Source organism: Temnothorax americanus, unplaced genomic scaffold, assembly GCF_048541705.1.
Source record: "Temnothorax americanus isolate GAGA-0224 unplaced genomic scaffold, ASM4854170v1 Scaffold57, whole genome shotgun sequence".
Classification (NCBI taxonomy): Eukaryota; Metazoa; Arthropoda; class Insecta; order Hymenoptera; family Formicidae; genus Temnothorax; species Temnothorax americanus.
The window spans coordinates 330,010-350,483 of record NW_027509721.1 but is presented as its reverse complement, the minus strand read 5'-3'; the positions used below and the strand labels follow the sequence as shown (position 1 = coordinate 350,483).

The 20,474-nt window shown below is 33.3% G+C and overlaps 1 protein-coding gene across 1 annotated transcript; it reads left to right on the top strand.

Moving 5' to 3' along the window:
• The first annotated feature begins 952 nt into the window (after positions 1 to 952).
• Dachs (unconventional myosin-IXb-like dachs) lies at positions 953 to 20,165 on the top strand. Its single transcript, XM_077419622.1, has 17 exons — positions 953 to 1,601; positions 9,449 to 9,805; positions 10,144 to 10,430; positions 12,214 to 12,385; positions 12,462 to 12,634; positions 14,153 to 14,312; positions 14,411 to 14,527; positions 14,708 to 14,943; positions 15,596 to 15,785; positions 16,092 to 16,369; positions 16,716 to 16,905; positions 17,157 to 17,328; positions 17,671 to 17,882; positions 18,103 to 18,365; positions 18,544 to 18,819; positions 19,137 to 19,236; positions 19,885 to 20,165. Exons 1-17 carry the CDS (start codon positions 1,511 to 1,513, stop codon positions 20,040 to 20,042), a joined length of 3,432 nt encoding a protein of 1,143 aa, XP_077275748.1. The 5' UTR covers positions 953 to 1,510; the 3' UTR covers positions 20,043 to 20,165.
• The last annotated feature ends 309 nt before the right edge of the window (positions 20,166 to 20,474 follow it).

The window sequence follows — 20,474 nt, the reverse complement described above, 5'->3', positions numbered from 1 at the left end:
CGCGAGGCCTTCTTCAGGCCTCGTGTCTCTCTTCAGCCGCCCTCTGTGGCTGCCTCGCGAGCAGCCATTCATTCGGTAGATAGGTCAGGTGACATGTATCGCGTGTCGCGCTCATCGAGCAGCTCAATGGCTGCTTGTCAGTGGATGAACGCTCGCCAAGCAACAAGTGACTTGAATGTGGATATAGAAAAGATACCTGTTCTTTAAACACGATGTTCCGCGTTTATTGAAAGGGATCAATGATACACGTACACACGCTCGGAAAATTTAAACCAAATCACGTACACACATATGCGCGTCCTTACACGTTATACCTATATTAAAATTCTCTTAAAAGGAAAAGGCATTTCCTTATAAGTCATGACCGAGACATTATCATTTATTACGTAGCCATTAATTGATTACGCTAATTATCTATTTCCTACAAATAATTGTTTACATTTTATTTATTTATAATATAATTCTTTTTGCTCGAGTTTTTGAGATTCCAGTACGGCTTTTGCGGATTTGTTGAGCAATTACAATTAATTCATGGATTAAAATTTTAAATTTTGCGTTGAATTGTGCTGTACGCTGTCTAGTTTCCGCTTGAAGTTTCATCGAGTAGATCAACAAGCCGCATAATAAACCGCAGTGAGTCGTGGAGGTCGAGAGAGCTGCCTAAGGTGAGTCTAGGGCCGCAGTCATTTTTCCGCAGCCTCCGCGCGGAGCGGTCCAGTCGGAGACCAGTCCTGTCCTCTCTCTCTTTCTCTCTCTCTCTCTCTCTCTCTCTCTCTCTCTCTCTCTCTCTCTCTTTCTCTCTCTCTCTCTCTCTCTCTTTCTCTCTCTCCGCCTTACCTCCCACCTCTTACCAACTCCATTCGGCAGATATGCTGGACCCGGGCATGCCCGTGTGGTGCCTTCCACCTAACTACCCGTAGACTAGGTAAGCGCCGCGGCTCTTATATACCTGTTGGAGTTACGGCGAAGGCCCCTTAGGAGAAATAAGGCCCAGAAGGTGGGTCTCAGGCAACAATGACGCCCAGTTGAACGCGACGGCTCGCCACTCTTCGTATGTTGAAAAGTGCATACGGCTGTTTAACTAAGTTTACACGGTTAAAAAATTGTGCCGACGTCAGTGCATTGATCCGGATTGATCGACTGACTCTCTATTCGTGGAGATCTGGTTATCGCGATACTCTTCAGCGTTGAGAATTTAATTCGCGACGTATTTATCCGGAATCTCAAGCATTTTAATTTATATGCTTCAGTGTATAAACCCTTGGATCGAATAATTGTTTTACAGTGCAGTGTGTGATGTAAAAATTTGAGTGTTTTTTTTCTGTATTGAAAAATTTTTGCGGTGGAAAATGTGCGAGTGCGGTGACGAATGCTCCGAGGATACGAAGACGCGGGAACCCCGAGATGTTCTATCTCGTTAGACCCGCAAAAACGTTAGATTAGATAGAGGATTTCGGAGGAAGGCTTAGTGGGGAAAATTCTGGACGGGATTAAGACTCGAACACCTGAAATGGCTACCCTCGGTCTCTCCAAAGTCTTCATATTGGACAAGTATTTTACCGAGCTGCAGAAGTTCTGGGAGACCGAGAAGAAGCTGCAAGGTACAAAGTTGCGAGTACTGTGACAGCGTCTTCCAATTGATTTTAACAATCTAGAACATATTTTTCTTGATTACTGAAACTTTTAATTTTCGAGCTCTAAAATTATATTTTGTTTTATTCTTTGTATCTATATATCTTCTTATTACATTCTCAATATTGCACTTTTCGTATGCTTGTGTGCTAAAATTTATAATATTTTCTTTTTTATATGTAATTTATAGTCATTACTACATATATCACTATATTGTCTCTATTTACGATTTTCGCGCATTAAAATACATTAATCGTCTATCAGTTTTAAAAATTATTGATCTTTAGATTTTATTTGCAATTTTTAACAATTTCTAAAAATTATATAAATTAAGTAGGTATGCCTCAAAAGAATAAAAACTCCAAACTTGAAATTGAAAATTAAAAATTAAAAATTTTAAAAATCGATAGACGATTGATGTGTTTGAAATTTTTATAAAATTAAATCTTTGAATTTAGCAATTTATGATTCTCTAGTCCAATTCCTTGATCCTTAGTTTCTTAAAATATTATACATATAATACTTTTGAGAAAACTATTGTTTATTATGTACATTCGTATCTCTCAACAAATTTAAATTTTACACATAAATAATAAATATAAAAGGCCTGATGCAAAATTCAAAAATCTTCTCCCAAGAGCACAAAAAATTTTTACACATCAGTTTCCGCAATAATTGAAATTTTAATTTTTCCATTTTGTGAATTGTGACACTCGCAATTAGTTGACAGATTCTTTTATTTAGTAATGAAGATTTATGAGATAAACCGTTAGAATTGAACTACGCAGGCAGTAGGCCCCAGAGCACTTAGTACGACCCTGCCATGCTAAAAATGAAGAGTTGCGGTGGTCATTATAAAAGTTGCCTACGCTTTACAGTTAAAGTAATACAATTTCTTTATATCTTCACTCCATTCCTCTTTGATTACCTTCCAGCATTCTTAACTGTATCCAGAGATTAAAGTCTCTCATAAAAAATTTATACAATGTCCGGAATCAGAAATTGGTATCATCTACATTAAGCTACCATAAACGATTATATTTATGCGTTTTCACTGCTACTATGTGTCCTTTGAATTGGCTGCCGATTTTTTGTGATCAGTAAAATGTATATACCTATTTTTAATTTAAAATTCAAGATAATAATTTTATCAGGCTATTAAAAATAGATAAAGTAAATAAAATTCATATTGTTTAAATAGTTTTAAATAAAGTTTTAAATATTATTTTATTGTGTATGAATGAACATAAAGTCTGTGTAAACATAATGTTTAATTTAAATGTTAATTTCAAAAGCCTTCAATATCTAATTTTATTTATGTATAACACATAATCATTACTTATATAATATTTATGTATAACACGTAATCATATAAGTCTATAGCTAAAACTAAATTTCTTATCTTTTCAATAATTTAGTGTAATTCTAAATAGTTCTTTAAATATATCTTATTTCTATTAAAAACCTTTCCTAAATCTGAATAGTCTGTTTTTTAAATTATTTCTTAAATGGTCAATGATGACTGATGACATCTACATTGCTAATGCATATGCTGACAAGTATATACAAGTATAATCTCTTTCAAGTGTTACACGCTAAATTTTTCATTTCTTGAATTTTGGTTCAAGACGTCAGAAGATGATTTTGCATGCAAAAAATAACTGTTCAGAATTAACCGCGCTTATACACGGCGTTTTATTTTTAATGATGGAATAAAATACTTTAGAAAAAACAGATTTCCTAAAAAAAAATGTTTTAAACATAAGTTATTTGTTTTCAAAAAATGTAAAATAATGATGACCTGTATTTGATTTCTGCAAAGGTTATATATCAAAGTAAATTAAATTTTTCCAATAAAATCATATATTTCTCACGTAAATTAATTTCTCTTGTTATTTTGCGTATAAAATTATTAGGATAAAATAACAAATAAATGTTTTACGAGTTATTTTATATCTTATATTCTTTATTTTACATTATATTTTATATTTTTCGGTTTTTTTTTAATTTTTAATTAATGCTTTTTTAATTACAGATGACTCAAAACAAGTAAAGTTAACTAAAATTATTATAATTTTATTCAATGTAGTTGATGCATATATGTGAATATTTTGTATTACAAAGTGGGGTTGACACATATAGGCTCCATTCCGATATTCCCTGCCAGTATTAAAAATCTATAGTTTATGTTTCATACACTATATACACTGTTACTATTTTACATTTTGTTTTAAAATCAAACAATTTTTGTTTAAAATATTTTTGCAGAAAATGTGTTTGTTCCAAAGTATTTTATTTTATTATTAAAAATAAATTACCGTGTATATATAAACACTACGGTTAATATTGAGCGGTTATTTTTTGCATGAAAAATCATTTTTTGACATCTTGAATAAAAATCCAAAAAGAGAAAAAAAATTTGCGTGTAATACCTGAAACAGGTTACTCATAAGTTTTTAGTTTCTGACAGTGTATTAAATGTTAGGAAGAGTTTTGAAAAAAAATGGACCGAGCCACAAGATGAAGATAACTTTTTTACTCGATTGTTTCCCAACTCGGAAGCGTCATTATTTTGCAGTCTAAGACATCCTTACAGCTATTGTTTCATTATAGCGCGTCCTTCACAATTACGGGCTTCTTGAGTAATTAGGTGGAAGGAGTGGGAAGATGAGATATAATTAAAATACCTTCTACTCTTCTTTGTCATTATTAACTTCTTCGAGCAAGAAAAATTGCATAAAACTGATAAATAATTTGTATACACTGAATATAATACAGTTATAATTATTAATTATGTTATAAAATGTATCTCTAATTTTAAAAAAATATAGAAAATATGTAATATGTATTTAGAAACTCTTTAAAATTAATTTTTTTAGGGAATTTTTATACTCTTAAAATATTATTTACGTCTCGCATTTTGCGTATATTAATTAATATTATGAGTTATTATTCTTAAGAACTAATATTTTTGCAATTCTTTGATTCCTTTTGCTTTGCATTTTTGTTTAAACAAAAATTTGTTTGAAATTTGTGAACTGTTAGAGAAATTGTTTTATTTGACATTTGTTTTTAATTTAAAAATTTAGAAACTCCAATTATTTTGTAAATTATTATGTTTGTGAACAATTATATAAATAAACGTTATAATGTGAAACAACAAGCACTTCCGATGATATTGGTAATAACGAAGGAAAGATCTTTCCTCGCTGGGATTTATACGGGGCAATGGCCTAAACTGGTGCATCCAGCTGCAACTGCTCCCATGTGCTGCAAGCGCACGTGTGCGTGTAAAGTGCACGAAAGTGACATGCATACTCGCACAGATTAAACCGCGTTGCATATGCGCATATGCGCATTTGCGAGCACTTATTAAGGATTTTATTATAGGAATCAAAAAGTAGTACAAATGCATTAAGTAATTAATTAAAAAATTAACTTCTAATAATAATCTTTTTTAATGTCTTCTTAAAATTTTTATTATAAAATATACAAAGTATGTTAGGAAATTCTCTTTATATAGAATATTTTGAAATAAGAAAAGCATAGACTTTATTATAAACAAATATTCTATATGTCTAAAAAATCAAACAAATAAATAATACTAATTAACTAATTCATACTCCGATGGAGCTTATCAGCGAAGAGATTAAATGTGGGGGTTGGATATACCTTGAATATATACAATTTATGTATATCCTAGATAGGACTTCTTGTTTGATAATGTTCAAGATTGTTACGTTTATTGCCACTTCGTGGAGTCACATTTGCGAAGTTCCGCTGCAAATTGGCATCGTGGGAAATTACTATTTTATCAAGACTCGACACATGGATTTGGCAGCCGCTTATTTATTCTGGATATTCTGTAACATTTTTTTATTCCGTAGAAACGTTATTTTGAAAACCCTTTGTATTTTCCTTTGTATTAATAATCTTTGCTTGTCTCCCGCAGTGCTTGAGAATGTAATTTATATTGATGCGTTATTTTGATGCATTCAAATAAAATCTGTGCAAAAAATAATCTTTTCTAAGTGATTATTATTCGTTTATACACAAATTATCAAAAAATATATAATTCATTCTTATTTAATTCTTATTTAATCTGCAATAATTTAAAAAAAAGTATATATAATAAATAACATTTTTAAGATATATTATTTTGAAATTTGTTTCATACGGAACAATCTTTAACGTGTTGAAAAAAAAGTAAGCCAGACGAAATAAAATATTTTTGTGCTTTTTAATTTAATTAAAGTTTCATAGCGACGAATTATTTCTCGGAAATTTCTCGGAAAAAATACCCATCGACCAAATTTGTAAATGGATCACGCGTTAAGATAAGCCTCCGCGTCTAATTACGAATTAAGTTTCGACATACGTGCGGGCGTCGCTATTAATTTCACCGCGATTCGGTAATCTGCGCGCACAAGAGAGGAATGCAGAGTACCTGTCGCGATTAATTCACCCCTTTTGTTATCTCTTTGCCCGTGCCAAAGTATAACGGTGCTCTTAAGGTAATACTTTCTTCGTTTCTCTCCTTTCTTTATCCTATCCCTATTACTTCCATATTTTCAAGCTTGTGCTTTCCAGTTTCTGTAAAGCTATCTTTGTTGTATTTTGAAATATTATCCGTACACCTGTTATTCTGATTTTGTAAATCTTTATAGCCATAATATATGTAAAATGTTTTTTATCCAATTTATTTATTAATTTCTTCTAATTTTAATTAGTTACTTTTAATTTTAGTTTGCATATACATTTATGTTAAAAGTATAACTTGTGAATACCCTTTTTATGTAAAAAAAAATTACAAAAATTTAAACAAAATGTTTCTAGGAGAAAAGAAATTTTGTATTATTTACAAAAAAGAATATTGAAACTTAAACATTCTATTGTACAAATTATAAGTCAAAAGTGACTGTCTTCCTCTCTTCTATCTCTCTTTTTTTCTGTATGTATGTTTCAATTTATAAATCTTTGGATTATAAATAAAAATGTATATTAAATATTTGGAATAATAAAACAGAAATTAATTCCTAGGGGTTTAATTTTATGTACAAACAATATATATCGTCAAGATTAATAATAAAGTTCGTCAATGTCAAATATACATGCAAAGGGAAATTATATACATATGTAATAATACTAAAATAATTTACACAGATTACATAGAACATTATAATGTATGCAAACAATTGCAATTAAAATTTACATCATATACATATAACACATGTTTAATTTATATATATATATATATACAGATAACATAATCTTGTGATAATAACAATCTGGTATTTGAAATACAAATACAAAAATCAAATTTAAAGGCTCATAGATTCAAAGAATCCAACGAAATAAATTCAAAGAGTAATGCAAAGAAATAGAAAGAAAGACAAATTAAAATCTGAGAGAAGAAGGCCGGCAACGACATAAGTCGATGAAGCATTAGTTGAAAGAGTTAAGACGAACGAAGTGTAGGCGGTGCCGTGAGAAGGATAAGACTAAAAAGAACCTGTTTTCTTCACGAAGGAGCGTTCAGCTTCCGAAGGTACCTGCGCAGTTTAATCCCGAATAGGACCTGGGTTACAAGATGCTTGGAAAGCCGGAGGAATAAAGTTCTTGCCGCTCTCACTGTTCCTGTTATTGTTTACTGTTACTCATTAGTTATCATTATTTATAGTGGCAATAATATACCCGCATGCGCGCGCGTGCGCCCGGAGAAAAATTTTAATATAGCCTTTAAAGTTACTTTAAAATATATTTTATCAAAACAAAAAAAACATGTGAATAATAGCATTAATAGCTTTTATCTCCCATTACCGTGTTTAATTTTTTTCGCGAGTTTCCGTTATTTTTCTACAAAAACAATTTACAATTTATCATGCCACTGGCTACTTTTCTCGGCTATCGATATACTTATAAACAGCACAAAATGTTTCGTTTATTTATTGTAATCTATTTCATTTTTGTGGCCGATGTATTCTGATGGCTTCCTTTGAATTCAATACCTTGGATGTTCCACATGATTCAACATCGGTGAGCATTATTGTAATCGACAAAGGACTCCACAGACACTGAAGTGATCTCAGATTGAACGCGACTCTCTCGCAAGAACAGAGCATAAATAAAACCGCCGCACGCGTTAAACAACTTACTTCGCGGTTCCAGAGAACCGGTTATGTAACTAATCTCGTATCCGGAAGTCGGTATGGAACAACGAGACCAGTTCCCGGTGCGAATCGAGTATCGTGTGTCATCCGGTTGAGAGAACTTTAGTATCTGTCCGAAAAAAAGGGAAGAAAACGCGTTCCCAACAGAACAATCTGATCAAAGAAACACTTTCGATCGCACTTAGAATCAACCAATCGTCAATCGTCAAACAGAAGATTGCCGTTGAAGTGAAAATGTTATTTCAGGTCGTTGATAATCGATTTCGACTGCTTGGCTGACTCGCTAATCTGTCTTGTCTATATAGATTGTTGGTGTACAAAGAAAACAATGAATTTATTTATGCTTGCGACATAATCGATAAGTAAGCGATTATTTTTAACTGGAAACATTTTTAAGTGTCGATATTGTAGTTCACATTAAAGATTTTATATAATTAGAGTAAAATAGAGAATATAATAAAACTGAGAATTAGATGTGACTTCAATTAACCCTAATTAGTTCAGTTTCATATCATATAAAGAAGAAAGAGGAAGAATACTAGAACATAAATCTTTTCTCTGTCACATTTATAAAGATAAAAATTAAGGTTAACTTTATTAGATACTAGATTATAACTAGCTGTCATTTTATGTGATAATGAATTGCTTGATTAATATAATTTTCAACTAAATAAATTGTAGGTGGCGTAAATTACTATCATTGTTGGTATATTCACGTAACAATAAGTTTCTAGATTCGTTTACTACACCATTAGCTTTGCAGAGATTTGCTAGAACTAGTTCATTTTGCTTTAAAAATAATTTCATTTCGCTGTTCATGGTTTTATAATTTATTCCGTTTCTCTACAATGTAGGTGAACTTAAAATAATATTAACGACATTTTTATATAGAATATTTTACAATATCTGTTTTTGTATAAGAATAAACAAAAGTTTCATTAATTTATGTGTGCTTGATTTGCACTTAAAAAAGAACTTCCCATCTTTCCAAGAAGTTGGGATATCTTGGAAAATATTTCTTATCGAGACAATACCTTGGCGAGGTCATATTCAGCGACCATAACAGTAGTGGTCAGTCGCATGGTACGTGACTACACAATCGGCTGTAACAGCGCGCTCAGCCGCTCTTATATTAGATGACGGAGAGAAATCTTGGGAGTCCATCGAGAGCGCACAGCCTCCTCCATTTCAACTTATCCGCTATTGTATCTTAGATTAACGGTACTCGAAGAGCCTGTGCACGACTTGAGAGAACGCGCACACGCGTGACGGATAAAAACGATAATAAGAACTAAAGTTGAGAACGTGAATACTGAAACAAGATCAGAAAAAAAATATATCACAAATAGAGAATATATATCCGTGTCATTTCCATATATACTGTAATTATATATGATTCTTAGAAAATTCTTTCCTTGATTATTCCTATAACTCATAAAATCAATTAAGTTTCCGGAACTGTAAAGATTTTTAGATATTTAAAATATTGAAGGCTTTTATCATAATTCTTTTATTTTTCGAATTTTATATTTAATAATTATGAAGAGAGAGAGAAAAACAGTAGTGTGTCTTAAAGTACTCTCGCATTTAACTGCATTGGCATCATCGTATATATCTCAAAGAAGTTTTCCGTTTGCTTCTCGAAGATGCTTCCTCATCGAACGAAGCGGTGCACCTACAGCAGCGTTTGCGGAGCCTCAGCACGGAACTGGTGACCCTGAGGAACCGGCTGCACGTAACCCAACCGGCGAACGCGTCAGGGCCGACGGGCGGCACCACCGGACCCCTATCGAAGAGCCCGGAAAAAGGTGGCGGGCCCACTTCGCCCGCGCCCGCGGTACCTCCGCGAACCACTTTACCACCCAGTGGCACAATACCTCATGGAATCGGTCATCCCGCTGGTCATACATTGACAGCTTCCGTGATTGTCCATCCGCATGTCAACCATGCTGGTGCGAACACGCTCAACCATAACTCGACCGCAGCAAATAATTTAATATCCGGTTAGTGCATTAGTCCACGGACATCTATTGTGACCCTGTATCAGGGATAAATTATCTGTCATACATCTCTATTAAGTGAAAATTTTAATTATTTAATGGGATCCTAATTCCATCGTCATTTTACTACAACAAACAGTCTCTATGTCTATCAATTAATTGTATGTAATTGTAAAACTTTAAAACGTGCTTTTATTCGGCCACATTAAAAAGATATAACAACACTATGTTTCTATAGGTCCATAAAAATAAGATAATCTATTATAATTAATAGTTATTAATTGATTGTTACAGTTATTGATAGAAAATTGATAATTTTCTGAACTTTTCGACGTGTTCAGACTTAGAGCCGTCGAAACGTCACAACGGAGTACCTGACGATGGGATAGTATCCTGCGTGACGGCGTTAGGATGCCTTCGGTCGCCGCCGATCTCCAGCATTATTGCCGACGTGAAAAACGCAAAAAGTAATCAAAGCCAGCATCGATGTCTCTCAAAAGCCGCCGCGTCTTCGCCCGGCCCTGCGACTTCCACGGCCTTCGACGACCTCATTCATCTACCTGGACCTCTTACAGAGGATGCAGTGCTTAAATGTCTTCAAGCCCGCTTCTGCGCCAAGCAGTACCACGTAAGATCAATGCCTTTGTTAAAAGTAGATAAGCAAAAACCGATAGCTTAAATGTAAGGCTGTCAAAAATGGGCGTTGAAACCTTTTAAAGAAAATAGAAAAGATAAGATGAGAACGAATTAGAATATTGTTAAATAGATAAATTGCACTTTGTTGCATGTCGATTGTATTTTTCGAGATAAAGTAAGCTCTCACTTAGAAAAAAATATATAAGATTGATTAAATTTACACAAAAAGTAAAAGTCTTTTAAGGTTTCTATATACACATTAAATATTTGAAGTTTATTTATATAATTTCAAGTCATATGTTTTATATATATAAAAATTACAATGGCTTATGAGTCACAAAGAATTTTTCTGTCCCGTAATTTTTTAGAATCTAAATGTTCAAGGGGAGATTCCAAAAACCAATCATGAATCGCACACACACACACACATAAATATACACTCATGTCCACACACATACGAATGACATGGTTGTGCCAGAGTGGAATGCAAAGAGGCGGTCTCGAATCATATTCGTAAGTACCTGGAGCGTTTGCGTGTCAGTGTGTTTGGTGCTCGCAATAACGCAACACACACAGAACGCGGCCGATACACCGCCATTAAGAATTCACCCTGTCTCTCTCGACTGGTTCGTGCATGCCACCCTGCCGCAAGAAACCCACGCACAGGTGGCACGCACGCTCGCATTCCGATGATGTGATCGGTCAGACCGGCTTTAATTTTCATATTTTTCCCTACTATGTTACATGATTGATCTTTTCATCAGCCGCGATTTATACTTTAATTGATGCTTGAATAATTCTGTATAAAATAATTTCAACTTTGAAACTTAAAAAGAATATATTTATGTTAATATCTAAAAAAAGTTATATATATTTAAAAGTGTAAATACGCACTGACTTAGCGAATTTCATCAATGGATATAAATTTTACGTATTAGTTATTTATTTAATTTTAGTCAAATTTTTTTAAATACTCAATTTCTCCAGTAAACGAACTTTCGCGCGCGAGCGCGCGTTTACCGCACAATATCTCGTCTCATATGTCATTCGTCATGATGAACGATTCTTCGTACTGCAGGCTATCGACTTTTTACACGAAACGTTCGGTTTCTTTGAGACTGTACCTCATTTAGGCGGTTTATTGAAAAACTCTTGATTTCGCCCTGATCTAGGTTCCCCCAGGCAACCGAGAATCTTTTTTGCGGTCGATTCGATACCTTATTTAATTGCAAAAAGCAAGTTGATTATATACTTACATAAATTCTTTATGCAATTTGTCAGACTTGAACTTCAACATTTAAACAGAACTTAAAAAAATTTTTTAACAACATTTTTAAGCTAAATATATTTTAAAAGAATCAAATTATAAAGACAATAAATTTCTTTGTGTTATAAACATAAATTGAAGAGTGATTGTAAATTGGTCATTATATTTATTCATAAAATATGAATCAAAAATTAAGAAAAGGATAAAAAATTTTAATATTATGGGATTCAAACTTATATTTGAAACTTTCTACGAAGTATAGTTGCTAACTTATACAGTTCTTTCTGCAAAGATTTTTCTAAATCTCACTCTTATAAAAAAACTAAGTCTTAAAATAGATTATTATTAATAAGAAAAATATAATTCGTTGCTTAGATATGCAAAGAAGCTAGAAACTCAAATATCTTACTTTGTTCAAAGTTAAATACATTTTGATATACACATTAAAAGTAAAAGTGGTCTATTAAATAACAGATCCATTCAAGGAAAAACGGCAATATTGTTCCAGACGAATGTGGGTCCCATATTGGTCTGCGTAAATCCTTACACAGACGTTGGAAATCCGTTGACCCTAACGAGCACCAGGTCGGTACCATTAGCGCCACAGCTGAACAAGGTCGTCCAGGAAGCCGTGAGACAACAATCGGAGACCGGATATCCCCAGGCGATTATTCTTTCTGGTAAAACTCTTAACAAACTCCATCTTCCCTTCGTTTTACACGAGAAGTGAAGATTTCTGGAACTTCTTCTACACAGGGACAAGCGGTTCCGGAAAAACGTACGCTTCAATGCTATTACTTAGGCAACTCTTCGACGTCGCCGGCGGCGGACCGGAAACGGACGCTTTCAAACATCTCGCGGCAGCCTTCACGGTCCTCAGATCCTTGGGCTCAGCGAAAACCGCCACAAACTCGGAGAGTTCAAGGATAGTAAGTAGTTTGCTTCGAGATGTATGAGACAGAAGAAGGTGGGAGGAAGGAGAAAGATGAAAGAGAAATAAGATTATGAGAAGGAAGTTTATTAAGACGTAGTATTAATATTTAAATAGAAAGGGAAAAAAACGGCTATGGGAGTCAGACGCGGTTATCCGTGCGTAAGGAATCAACAGTGATTCTAGTAAACATTATATTTAATAAAGCTCATACGTTTCGGCTCGGGATTGAGCCATCTTCAGTGAAGTACAAAAACCATTTACTCTTATTCACCAAGGCCGGTACAGCAAGTCTCAGAATTTACAGATCCGATACTTTGGCAAACGAATTCCTGTCTGTAACGACATAACAGTGGTAAAGGCCAAGATCGCCGTAAATAAAGTAACAGATGTTATAGAGACTCACCCGAAAGCCAAAGAGAAGGAGAGTATTACAAGCCATAGCGAGGAAATATAAATTAATCGCAATAAAACGAGTTCAATATCAGAAGCGAAGTCAACGTGCTTATCAGGACGACGGTTTAGAAATTTCTAACGTATAAAAATTATGAAGAGTCATGATACACATTTACCAACTGTGGCAAAATAAACAGTGAGAAAAATGAAGGATAGACAGTATAAACATAGGGACATGTGAAGTCACTGAAAGAAAGGCGCATTACCAATGAGCATGATTTACAATTTTTCAAGAACAGAAGCATAAGCATGATGAAGGAAATCAGTGTCAGTTTGCAAATTGATACTGTTTTTTTTGCAGTCTGATATGAGTCATTTCCGACACCGGTCAAGAATCTCGACGTTTTCCCAATCAAATTCATGGTCAAAATTAATTCTGTGCTCCGTAATAACTGATAATGTTGTAGTATTCCAACGAATGTGATTTCTGTGTTCCGAGATCCGAGTTTTGAATTGTCTCTTAGTTTGTCCCACATATGAGGCGTCACAATCCTTGCACGAGATTCTGTACACAACATTCTTATTAGATTGGATAGGGAGAACGTCCTTCTGAACCCGAATGAATTTATTCAATTTGTTCAAACTAAAAAAAGAAAGATTAATGTTGAGATCTTTAATGACATTTTTAAATCTTCCTGTCAACTGAGGAACGTAAGGGATCGTAAACCATATGGGTCGTGCATCACTCTCAGTACTAGAAGACGAAGACGATTCCCCACCGCCCATACCCCTGTTCATGAGATATTTTATCCTAATATTCATTGTATCAAAAACTTCAAAAACTCTTTTTTGGGGATCTGACAATTAGTCGCGATGGTCGGCCATCTTAAAGACACGCTTTGAATCACAAGTTCAGTAGGATAACGCACGGATAACCGCGTCTGACTCCCATAGCCGTTTTTATACCTTTCTATTCAAATCTTGGGGAGTCCCTTACAATTTTTTGATATTAATATTTAAATTAAAAGTATCGTGAACAATATAATAAATAACACTAAATATGATTATTTAGTAATAGTTAGCAAATATAAATATTAGAACAACTTTGTTATATCTTTAGGGTCACTTCATTGAGGTTCAAGTGACGGACGGTGCTTTATATAGAACAAAAATTCATTGTTACTTCCTAGACCAGACGCGAGTAATCAGACCATTACCAGACGAGAAAAACTACCATATATTTTATCAGATGTTAGCTGGATTGTCTCACGACGAGAGAGGTAATGCAATTAATTATAATAATATTATTACAATCGCATAAAAATGATTAATAATAATTAATTATTAAGAAATAAATTACTCTAATAAACTTTTACAGTTAAATTAAATTTGGAGGGATATAATCTGAAAAATTTGAGGTACCTTCAACATGGCGATACGCGACAGGACGAAGCTGAAGATGCAATTCGGTTTCAAGCGTGGAAAGCTTGTTTAGGTATGTGATTAAATATGAAAAAAAAAATAACGTAAAATTTTATTTCAATAAAAACCTGATACAATTAAATTAGACGAAATGCTTAATGTTTTACGTTATTTATTTCTCACGTTGATTAAACCCTTTGCGGAAAGAGATTATCAGATTTTCCCCGATCCTTCATCTTTTATTGTTCCCCAGGCGTGTTAGGCATTCCATTTTTGGACGTCGTAAGAGTGCTAGCAGCGGTGCTCATTCTCGGGAACGTCGGCTTCACCGACGGCTCCGGTGTGGAAGTGGGCGTAATTGGCGAGAACGAATTATCCTCCGTAGCTACACTCCTGGGAGTTCCTCCGCCGGCCTTGTTACGCGGGCTCACCTCGAGGACTCACAATGCGCGCGGCCAGCTCGTTAAATCCGTCTGCGACGCCAACATGGTACTGTTATCAGACTTTCTTTACGACATGAAACAGTGACGAGCAACGGCTGTGAATTAACATTTTGTTGGGAATCAACAATTGCGGATCGTGAGATTCTTTGATCTTGAAATCCCTATTAACATGTCACAAATTTTGACTCTCGAGACAAAGAATCTTAATCTTTTTACGAGTAGATAATCGTTTTGCGTAAATTATTAATCTCTTTTCAAACGTTAAATTAATTCTTTATGAGATTTTTAAATCAATTATTGGGATTCTTTAACTTGGAGATTTTAATGATCTGAATCTGAATCCATTACGTATTATATATGTTAGACTTCTGCTTATTAATTTTCCTATTAACCCCTTATCTTATTACTTTCAAATTATGAATCAAAGCATTGATTTTTTTATTTTAGTAAAATTTTATTTGATGTAAAATTTAATTTTTTATTTGCAAAACGTTTGCAGTAAAAAATTCGAGGATCTTTAATAATCTTTTAGCAAAATGTAGTAAAAACGTTAGAAAATCACACATTTTCTCTGTATTACAAGTTTATTTTCAATTGGTTAATAAAAGAGCCAGATATGTACACAAAAATTGCTTATTATTGTAATCAAGCATTATTTTATAACAATGAAAATAATTAAAAAGTGTTTGTTTACGCAGTCTAACATGACGAGGGATTCGCTAGCAAAAGCGCTTTATTGCCGCACTGTAGCTACGATAGTAAGACGAGCCAACAGCTTGAAAAGACTCGGTTCGACTCTCGGCACCCTCTCGTCGGATTCCAATGAGTCTGTTCATAATCAAGCGGATGTTACTAGCCAACACGCCTCTACTATTGGCAGCTCAGCAGGTCTTTATTATAACAATCATTAAGACAAATTTAATATTATCTTAATTGCAATTTAATAGCCAGCCACTAATGTTATATGTAATTACATAATTATACAATCTTGTTACTACTATTAAATGAAACAGAAAATTATTAATATGATTAAGTAATTACTTTGAAAAAGTTAATATTATCTTTCAGAAGCTTAGATCTGTTTAGATATAATATAGTTTTTTTTTCAATACTTTGTTACCATTTCAGAATCGTGATACAAGCACACTTCATATTTTTTAATGGCAACAAGAGGTAAAACGAGATATTTTTCAGGGGGAACAGGATCCAGGAGCATGACTGCCCTGAATAACGCCGTGCGACACGCCACGGACGGCTTCATCGGCATCCTGGACATGTTCGGGTTCGAGGATCCTAAGCCGAGCCAGCTAGAGCACCTCTGCATCAATCTTTGCGCGGAGACGATGCAGCACTTCTACAACACTCACATATTCAAGAGCTCCATCGAGAGTTGCCGCGATGAAGGCATCCGGTGCGACGTCGAAGTTGACTATGTCGACAACGTGCCATGCATTGATCTCATTTCTTCCTTGGTAAGCTCTTTGTATCGAAGACAACGACCCAGCAATCGTTGCTTATGTAAACATTTTACCTTTTACAAATAAATTTGTTAACTGATATATAAATATAGTTATTTTCTCTTTAGCTTTTCTTGTAATTTTTCGGTATTGCGTTCATATGGAAAATAATTAATGTTAATAAATAGAGAAAAGGGGGCGCCAAGTTTTCTGAAATTTTTACATTTTAAATATATATAAGAATATGCTAATACTGAAATAAAAAAGTTATTCTTTTTTGTTTTGATGAAGATGAAGATGTGATTGTTTAATTGTTTTATGTATTAATTATATAATTAGGTGTGTTTATTTTAATTTGCAGCGTACCGGATTACTAAGTATGCTGGATGTAGAGGGCTCTATACACGGAACCGCGGAAAGTTACGTTGCCAAAGTGAAGGTGCAGCATAAGCAGAATCCCCGATTGTTCGAACCAAGGACCGTCGATTGTAGATCCTTCGGTATTCAACACTTCGCAGGAAGAGTCACCTACGACACCTCAGACTTCTTGGGTAGATAGGACTTCTCTCTGATTACATTTCATAATAATTCAGGAAAATTATAAAATCCATTGTGAATAATTAATTAATAATTAGAATGATTAATGCTTAACAATTTATGTGCAATATATTATACTATATATAATGATTATAATCATTTATATTTATACATATAATGATTATAATCATATATATACACACATAAATTTAAGCGGGTAAATTTTTCTTTACAATCATCAAATTTGATTATTCCATTTTTAAAGATACAAATAAGGATGTTGTCCCTGATGACTTGGTGGCGGTATTCTACAAGCATACTTGCAGTTTCGGCTTTGCTACCCACTTGTTTGGTAGCGAGTTGAAGGCGTTATACGCGAGCGATACTGTGCCGAGGGGCGTCAGCTTTCGGATATCGCCAACTTCTCATACCGACCTGTAAGTAATCAACGACTAACAAACTATAAAAATTGATGTAGAGAAAAATCCCGTAAATTTAATTTTGATAAATATTATTAATGCTCCGGCATATTTATTGAAGAAATGTTTGACTTCAAATAGATCCTTTTCTCCTTTTTTCTTATACAAAAATTTGGATTGCTGAAGTAATTATTGAAACATCTTTATTGGTGACAAACTTGAAACGGGCGTAGATAATTTCTACATCGTAATAATTGTTTAAACAATGCCAACGCTCTTATGAATAATTGATCGTGACAAGTTTACGTGAAATTTAAAAGAAGAAATATGCAAAAGGAAAGTAAATGTTGTTATTCGCAGTTTAAACGGGGACGAGCCAATATCGACGTTGACACAGGACTTTCATACGAGGCTAGATAATCTCTTGAGAACCCTTGTCCACGCTAGACCGCACTTCGTCAGATGCATCCGTAGCAATAGCACCGAGACGCCGATGCACCTCGACAGGGGAGTTACGATGCGCCAGATACGCTCGTTGCAGGTCCTGGAAACAGTAAATCTCATGGCAGGGGGTAAGATGGCAGAATTTTATTTTAATTAATTAAAAAATTTTAATTTATTAAAGAAATTTTTTATTCACACAATGATAAATCTTTAATTATAAGAAATATAAATAATAGTTTTAAAAAACATTATATATATGTGATGATTTTAAATGTATAAAACAAGCCTATTTAATTAAAATTAATTTCGATAAGATCTTGAAGCTAATATTTATGACGGTTCGTACAGGATATCCGCACAGGATGCGATTTAAAGCCTTCAATGCGAGATATAGGCTGATCGCACCCTTCAAACAACTGCGTCGTGCCGAGGAGCAGGCTGTCGAGGACACGAAATTGATTTTACAAAATGCACAGCAGCTAAAGAGTAAGTTCGGCGCCAGCACTAGCTGGGCCGTCGGCAAGCGGCACATTTTTCTCAGCGAGGGTATCAGGCAGCAGCTCGAGAACCTGCGGGCGGAGACGCGACGGAAAGCTGCTACGGCAATACAGGCAGGCATTATCTTTTTTTAACAATTTTTTTTCTGAATATGAATCATCTTTCACATACGTTTAATAATATTTTTTTATTTGATTATTTTTGAGATTAAAGTGCGGCGTTTATTATAATTATTTATATTATGTCTGAAAAGAAGAAAAATGGACATCAAATTTTTAATTTTATTTCCAGTCTACGTGGAGAGGATGGCACGTACGAAAGAGATGGCCTTTGAGAAGAACAACCCTAGGCGTAACATCTGGCATTGGTCGGAAGAAACCTCAACAACCACTTACCGGAACCAATACCGGAACCGTACAGAGGAATGTCACCGCTGGTACAGGAACTGGAACTGGCACTCGTCCAAGACCGCAACCAATCGCTGGCACACCTCCCCCGGATCCTTCGGAAAAATGCGCGGATCAAAAGATGATCCAACAAACTTGTACACACTTCGGGTTGGATTTGGTAAGCACCATGAATAACACACGTTCTTTTACAAAGCAAATAAATGTAAAGGCCCAAAAAAGCTTAAGAATAGGTACATAAAAGAGATATGAGAAATTAATATGTAATTGAGGAAAAAATATAGTTTTTTAATATTTTTTTGTTTTTTAATTTTGTATTTTTAAATCTAGACATATATTGTGTTTGAGATAACAAAGCGTTTTAACGTTTAATACTTTAGTATTTCAGGTAGAATCGCAAATTTTGCGCAAAAATTATCGCAAAATGTTGCAAGAGAAAACTTTCTAACTTAATATAATTCTTCTTTTATCATACAGGAGCGGCCGCCACCTGTCCCTCCCAGTAGATCCTATACCGTGACCGGAAACACAAAACTTGGTTACCCGCAAACCAGGATTATGAAAATGCCTTTTCCAGGTAGGAAATGTCATTTAAAATAGTTTTTGGTACATAAAGTATTAATATAAAACAAAAACATGCATAAATGTAATATTTGCCTGGAAAAAAATGTTTCATATATATAATTATAATAAAATATAAAATATATTCATATATGTTTGTTTTCTTTTGTATAATTTCTGTTCGTGTAAAAAAAAAAAAAAAAAAAAAAATTAAAAGGATAATTTTCGCATTTTTTTCAAAAAAGTGAAGTTTGAGAAAAAATTGTCTATATATAATTATATATATAATATTAATCTAATCTCAATTTTACTTTTTGTAAAAAAAAAACAATGCAAAAGTTATTTTTAAATATTTTTTAATTATTTTTTCTATATATATGTATATATACATATATATATATATATATATATACGGACAGAAATTCTACAAGAGAAAAAACATGAAAATATTTTATATTATTAAAAATGTATGCTTAAACAACCAATATAAATGTATTATTAATACTAAATCAATTCTGAGATATTTAATTAACAAACAGATTCCTAACTCATCGATTTTCAATTTTCATTTTATATCTGATATTATGTGATTAATAATCGTGTAACAATGTTTTAACGAATATTTTCAAAGTATTTGATACATAATTTGATATATAATTTTCAGAAGAGGGCGAAGGTAAAGTAGTCCTGTTGAAGGGAGAAACAGTTTTAGTCGTGGGTGCGTCACCCCGACGGGGCCATCTTGTTGTAGAACACAATAGTACTACATTACACGTGCCGTATCAATTTATGGAATTGAAACCTTGTAATATTAATGTTTAATGACTTTCATGACACTATTTATTTGACTCCATTTTTAAAGACTTGAGAAAAGACTGTTTATATGATATTGTTTTTTTCATACAAAATTTCGATAAATTTATACATTTCTAATATAAATAACATTCTAAATTTATTAATCCTCTATGAACTAATCTAATTTTGGAGTAAACATAAAAGTGAACATACACATAATTTATACATATATCAACAAACCTATTTCTAAATTAAAAAAAAATAAGTTTAAAAGATTAAAAAAATATTATATTTTCTTTAAAAAAATTTACTATATTAAAAATTTTATTTTATCTTGATACTAATTATTTTTCATTAAGGGGTTTATCATTCTTTTTTAAAGAAAGTAAATAAATTTGACCATGGAGGATTGATAAAATAAAAAAGTTATTAATTTTTTTCAAAGGCTCGTTGGTTGCA

Bases quoted from the DNA above. Each gene is read 5' to 3' on its own strand.
- Dachs (XM_077419622.1), top strand. From the start codon at position 1,511: ATGGCTACCCTCGGTCTCTCCAAAGTCTTCATATTGGACAAGTATTTT. The intron at 9,806-10,143 runs GTTAGTGCATTA...CGACGTGTTCAG, and splicing joins AGCAAATAATTTAATATCCG to ACTTAGAGCCGTCGAAACGT. The intron at 14,944-15,595 runs GTACTGTTATCA...TTGTTTACGCAG, and splicing joins CCGTCTGCGACGCCAACATG to TCTAACATGACGAGGGATTC.